At 55.0% G+C, this 6,120-nt stretch overlaps 2 protein-coding genes across 4 annotated transcripts in view; one reads left to right on the forward strand and one right to left on the reverse strand.

Annotated features, from left to right (window-relative positions):
* PHYKPL (5-phosphohydroxy-L-lysine phospho-lyase) overlaps positions 1-2,612 on the forward strand; it is a 25,153-nt gene extending 22,541 nt beyond the window's left edge. For both annotated transcript variants that reach the window (XM_039460313.2, XM_010346581.3), the window contains one exon: positions 1,383-2,612. The gene's annotated coding sequence lies outside the window, so the exon portion shown is untranslated. The remainder of the gene's footprint in view (positions 1-1,382) is intronic.
* Positions 1-5,797, reverse strand: part of HNRNPAB (heterogeneous nuclear ribonucleoprotein A/B) — a 6,177-nt gene extending 380 nt beyond the window's left edge. Inside the window, exons 1-7 of one of the 2 annotated variants that reach the window (XM_039460316.2) lie at positions 5,539-5,797; positions 5,217-5,448; positions 4,268-4,436; positions 3,391-3,549; positions 3,055-3,186; positions 888-1,002; positions 68-208 (exon numbers count right to left, since the gene is read on the reverse strand). In XM_039460316.2, the coding sequence (XP_039316250.1) occupies positions 68-208; positions 888-1,002; positions 3,055-3,186; positions 3,391-3,549; positions 4,268-4,436; positions 5,217-5,425 (925 nt within the window). In that variant the 5' untranslated portion in view covers positions 5,426-5,448; positions 5,539-5,797. The remainder of the gene's footprint in view (positions 1-67; positions 209-887; positions 1,003-3,054; positions 3,187-3,390; positions 3,550-4,267; positions 4,437-5,216; positions 5,449-5,538) is intronic. The other variant, XM_039460317.2, reaches the window with a different exon arrangement.
* Positions 5,798-6,120: the final 323 nt, after the last annotated feature.

The raw sequence follows: 6,120 nt of genomic DNA on the forward strand, positions 1-6,120 counted from the left end.
CCTGCACTGTCTGTCCTGCCTCCCCTGGGGGCGGTGAGTGGATGGGGCCTCCCTCTCTCCTACTTACTGTAGTCGTAGCCGGGGCCGTAGCCGTAATAACCATAGGGCGAGTAGTCGTAGCCGCCATAGCCAGGCCCGTAGCCCTGCTGGTAGCCGTAGCCCTGGTTCCAGTAGTTGCCGTAGCCCTGATTCCAACTCTGACTCTGACCTGTGGGGGGAGCAGGGCACAGGGGCCCGTGGACCATTTAGCATAGGCAGGAGCTAGGATGGAGGAAATCCTGCCCTTTGGGTGGCAGGTTACTATGGCAACTCAGGCAGAAGCCAAGGGGCTGCTGTTCTGCTGTTCAGGGCCCTGGGCCCAAGCCTGCATCTAAGAGACCCAAGCAAAGGATGAAAGACCAGGATGCTAACTTTACTCGGGGCAAACAAGGCAGCTCACTCACTCAGTCACTCTCTGATCACTCCCACTCTCCTTGGCAGCTTGGCCTTTAAAGATACAGTTCAGGCTTTGGAGTCAGAGGGGCCTGGGATGGAAGGGGATAAACGCCTGGCACAGCTCTGCCCTACCCACCCTTCTGCCTACCTGCTCAAAGGTGTACCAGACTCAGGACATCCACAGAGCCAAGACATCCATTATGTCCCCTTCCCCAGAGTATAACACAAATGCTCTCTGCCCCGGGCACCCAAGCCATTCCAAGGGGCAGCAGCAGGCAGCAACAGCCTCAAGCACACAGCCCCCACCCAGAGCCATTCCTATTCCTGCTCGTTCCCCACCTCCCACAATCTGCCCACCCCTGCTGCACAGCACCAAAGGGAGCCCCAAGACAGGCATGGAAGGCTCCATGTAGGTAGCAAACAGGACCCGTCTTCATCCAGGTGCCACTCACCTCCACCACCACCACCTCCGCTGCCTCGGCTCCCTCGGTTGCGGTTTCCACGGCCCCCAGAGCCATACTGCTGCTGCTGATAAACTTCTTTAGGCTGGGCCACCTTGATCTCACACTAAAATGCCAAGAGGACAGTGGTCAGGCCAGCAGGACAAGCTCAGGGCAGTGACCGCACAAAGACCTTCACTGCAACAAACTTTGAGATGGTAGATCAGGTCCATTTGCTTAAGAAACAAAATATACTACTGTGGAAAGCCACCTGTACGCTAAAGCTCATGGAATCCCAACTAAAACCGAGGGCCTTCCAGCTGAGACCCTTTCCCACAGCACCAGGGCAACACCATGTCTAATCGGAGCCAACTACAGCCCAGGGGAGCACAGGACAGGCTGGGATCAAGAACTACACCGTGGTCCTACTGGGCATGAAGGTCAGATAAGACTTCTCAAATGAGGGGCCTTAGAAAATGAAGTTTTAATATCTTTTTCTCTTTACAGAAGAAACTCATCTCATTCAAATACACGATATTGAGAAGGTGACCCTGACCTCCCTCTTACAGATAAAGCCAGCTTTCAGAGGCTCAGGGTGTTGGGGGAGGGGGTGCCTGCCTGAGGCCATAATGCTGCCCACCCCTTCTTAACCACTGGTCTGCTGTTGGGATAGGCCAGACATCTGCACCCCCTCAAGTCAATTTCCTTTTTGCCCACTGGGGGTGGGTTCGGGTAGGGTGGGGTACTTTCAAGTGCTACAGCTTAAATAAGTTAGACCAGACCAGCATATCTCTAAGGAAAATCCTGATACACACCCCCATTAAAAATAGTACATTTTAGTGTCCCCAATCATACTTTAATTGGCAAATTAAAATAATGCAATCTGATATCGTCTATCATACTGAATTAAAAACACTGAATACAACCAACTAAATATACTCATTCCTAAGACTCACTCCCAGTAGTTTCACTTACACCCTGTCTTAGAGGCTTTTCCCACCCATTTCCCATTATGACACAGAGAAAAAGGCCTCTTTATTACTGTCCACTGGAGTAATAATCAATGGCCCCCAACTGCCTCTCAGACTTGTCATTTTACAGAAAATTTAAAACTCTCCTAATCCAATCTTCCCAAACTCCCAGCCATGAGAGACTTCCAGGAGCTCCACCTGTACCACCTTATCTGGCTGCCAAGTCCTGCTCAGATACAAGAGCCTGCCACACCCTGCCACTGCAGGCCACACCCTCAACTCCTAACTGCCAACTTGAATTCTGAACTACCCTCTCCCTGACCAGAGTTCAGGAGAGTTACACCTCTCTGCACGTGATTCCACTCATTTGAAAGTAAAACTGACTCTGGATTTAAGGTGGTCAGGACCCTGGCACCTCTTTGAAAGGATTTTTGCCTGGGTATAGGGCTGATTTAAAGAAGTGCCCAGAAGACCACGTGAGATGGTTCATGCCTGTAATCCCAACACTTTACAAGGCCAAGACAGAGGATTGCTTGAGCCCAGGCAACATAGTGAGACCAGACTTTAAAAAAATCTATGAGCTAGGCCTGGTGGTGCATGCTTCTGGTCCCAGCTACTAGAGAGACTGCAATGGGAGGATCCCTTCCATCCAGGAGGCCAAGGCTGCAGAGAGCCATGATTGTGTTACTACACCCCAGCCTGGGCAACAAAGCAAGACCCCGTCTCAAAGCAAAAAAAAAAAAAAAGGACCCAAGGCAGATGGAAATAGACAAAGATTTGGTTGTAGAAGCAGGCAGAAAGGCTCTGGAGCAAGAAAAACTTCACCATAGAGGAAAATCAGTGAGTTGCAGAAGTTCTGGCATCTTCTGAGACCTTAACTGCAGGCTTCATACACCCTGGACTCAAGAATCTAGAACATTGTCACCTCTTGCTTTAAACAAGGAACCAAAGAGGCTACCCAACCTGCTGTGTTCCGAGGCTACCTTCTCCTGCCTCCTTCACATCCTGTATCGTTTACTAACAGTCCTCCCAGCCTGGACGTCTCTGAAGGGTAGCACACTGCCCCAGTCAGGGCAGCATATGCTTCAGAGACAGCAGGGTCTAACCAACCCGGAGAGCTCCTGCAGGTGGCCCAACCCCTAACCCACCCGTGTAAGGGCCAGCTCTCCAGCACCACAGGAGACCAAGCAGGGCTGGGGACACCTTACCTTGCTTCCACTGATAGTATGAAACTTTTTCTCCAGAACCTTCTTTACAGGTTCTTCTTCTTTAAAGGTGATAAACACAAAACCTCGTCTTTTGTTCAACTTAGGATCCATTGGAAGTTCAATGGCCTCAATCTGCAAAAAGCAGAGGCAAACTCAGGCCCAATACTTCCCTACCCTCAGGGCATACAGGGAACTCACAGGAGAAAAGACCCCATTGAACGCTAGAGATAATGAAAAATAAGCCCTGTCTGAAAGGGTCTAGCCAGCCAAGAATACCAAGGACCAGAAAGAAGGCAGTCTTAGGGCGGCTGGTGGGCTTCTCCCAGGGCCACTCACCTCCCCAAAATCGCCAAAGTACTCCCTGATCTTTTCCTCAGTGGCTTCAGGATTCAGACCCCCGACAAAGATTTTCTTCACCGGGTCCTTCTTCATAGCCATGGCCTTTTTAGGGTCAATGACACGGCCATCCAACCTGTGCTCCTTCTGGTCTAGAACCTGTTCCAACATAAAGGGGTCAGGCTCTGACTCAGCAGCATGAGCCAGACAAGGCCCTTCTCTCTAAGCCATAAAGACACCAGCACAGACACAAAAATGTGTTTCATCACCTCCAAATTCTACCCCAGCTTAACCTCCCAACCCACTTTTCTTCAAACCTCAAGTACAGCTGGTTTACCTCGACAACTAGAAACCAGTCCTCACCCTTGAGCCTTTGATCATGCCATGTACCCTCTTCCTGCCCATGCAATCCCAGCATGAGGCCCATCTCCAGAAGCAAAGCAGCAGGGACTCAACATAGGCTTAAGATGGGCTGCAGGGGATGGAATCCTCGCTCCACACTCTTACTAGTTGTGACCTCCTCTACTTAAATCCCTGTGAGCCTTCGGGTTTTGCTTTTTGTCCTGTAAAATGGGGCTAAAAGTCTATCTCATAGCAATTTTGGATTCTCTTGTAATCCTCCCAGATGTTTAGCACGGTGCCCAGAATAGGTACATAAAAGATAATGAATGTCAACTATAATCTTCCCAAACCACTCCACATACTCTTGACTCCCAATTTGTATTTTTAGCCCCTCAAAGGCTGGAACCTAACCTCTGGCTTTGCCCAAAGCACTCAACCACATGCAGAACACACAAAACTAATGCTGTAGGAAAGGTGTCCTGTTAGAATTCAAATCGTCTCCACCGAGACTGCTGAAGTCCAGTACCCAGCTTACCTTCTCCACACTGGCCGCATCTTTGAACAGGATAAACCCAAACCCTCTTGACCGTCCGGTGTTGGGATCCATTTTTATTGTACAGTCAACCACCTCTCCAAATTTAGTAAAATAGTCTTTTAAATCTTTTTTGCTGGTATCCCAGCTCAGGCCACCGACGAACATTTTTCTGAAACGGTAGAGTGAGACACATGGCAACAAGTCTTGTAAGCAAGCTGTGATTTTGGAAAGGGCTGGCCCTGGCAAAGCTCGAACAAAGTCTACAGCCACCCTTCGAGTCTGCAAGGTGCACGTTTGAAGGATGTTAACTCTCCACTACCCTCCAAATTCAACCAAACCAGGAGCCTAAAGAGGCTCAACAAGGCTTTGCAGCCCCAGGCTGTGAGAAGCAAAGAAAGGACCACCTCACCAGGGGTATGGGCCCAGACCACTCACACCTGGAAACTCGTGTGTTCTACAACCACGTATCAAAGGGCCAGTGTCTTCATCACCTCCTGAGAACTAATTTCAAGGAACTCGAGGCTTCCGGGGACCAAGCCCGCCCAGGGTTCAGAACATGACTCCGCCCCCGGGAGAGGCGGAGGAGGACGGTCCCGGGCCGGCGCACGCCAACTCCGCCCACGCAGCCCCGGGGCGGCCCGAGGAGCAGCCGCCGGGCCTCGGGTCCCTGCGCTTTCCCTCTTCCGGGCCACCCGCCCCTGCGCCGGCTTTCGGCCCTGGCAGCGCGCGAGCGGCCCCGGGGCGGCGCCAAAGTCGACCCAGCAAACTCCTGCAAACTCCAGCGCGAGCGGCACCGCCAGGCCCGGCCCCGAGTGCGGCGGGGACGATCCGCAGGCCGCCCCGGCCTCGACCCGAGCCAGGCCGCCGCCCCTCCCCCCGCCGCGTGGCGCCAACAAAAGGCGGCCCCGGAACAAAGGCGGCGCCCCCGTCCGCCCGCGGCCGCACCTACCCCGCGTCTTCCTCGTTCTTGCTGGCGTTGATCTGGTCGCCCTCGGCGCCGTTCTGATTCCCGCTCGGGGGCGCCACAGTCGCGCCTCCAGCCCCTGCCGTGGAGCCCGCGCCAGCCCCAGCCGGCGACTCGCCTTCGGGGGCGGCCTCGTGTCCGTTCTCGGTGGCGCCCGTCGTCTCCATGGGCTGCTCCTCGCCCGCTTCCGACATCCTAGGCCGAAGCGCGGCGGCTCCTGCAACCAGCGGCGACAGCGCGTCAGGCCGGTGCGGCTCCCGCCCGCCGCCCGCCGCCCGCCGCCCGCCGCCCGCCGCCCGCCGCTCACCTCGCCGCCGATGACGCCGCGGGGCCCGCTTGTCCCCACCCGCCGGGGAAGGCGCCGCGGGCTCGGCCGCACTCAAGCTCGCGCTGCTAAGGCCTCCCCTCCGTCACGCGACGGAGCTTTTCCAGCTGCGGCTCCTTCTCCCGGGCCGCGATCGCACCAGAACCCACCAGCCCACAACCAAGCTCCCGCCCGCGCGGTGCTGCCGCCTGACAATGCCGACTCGTGGCGCTCTTTATAACGCCGGAGCCGGGGGCCCCACCTCGCAACAAACTGCACGCTCATTGGCTGCTCAATCCCGTCACTCAACCTGATGTCAGCCTCCCATTGGGCTTGTTGGCGCGCGCGCTCTAGATCCGGGCGGGCTTTGTCCTCATTTAGAACGGAGTTCTGCCCAGCCGAGGGGTCCCGAAGCCGGGCGGGACGGCGCCAAGTTCAGGCTGGCGAGGCTGCAGCCACCCCATAGCCATGGGAGAGCCTGACTGGACTGTACTCCCGTCGAGGCGGTGATCTCTCGCTTTCGTGCGCTTCATTCCAGCCTTGCCAGCCTCCTCCTCCCCACGTCCCAAAAGAGGAAACTGGGCC

This window comes from Saimiri boliviensis, chromosome 20, assembly GCF_048565385.1.
Source record: "Saimiri boliviensis isolate mSaiBol1 chromosome 20, mSaiBol1.pri, whole genome shotgun sequence".
Lineage (NCBI taxonomy): Eukaryota > Metazoa > Chordata > Mammalia > Primates > Cebidae > Saimiri > Saimiri boliviensis.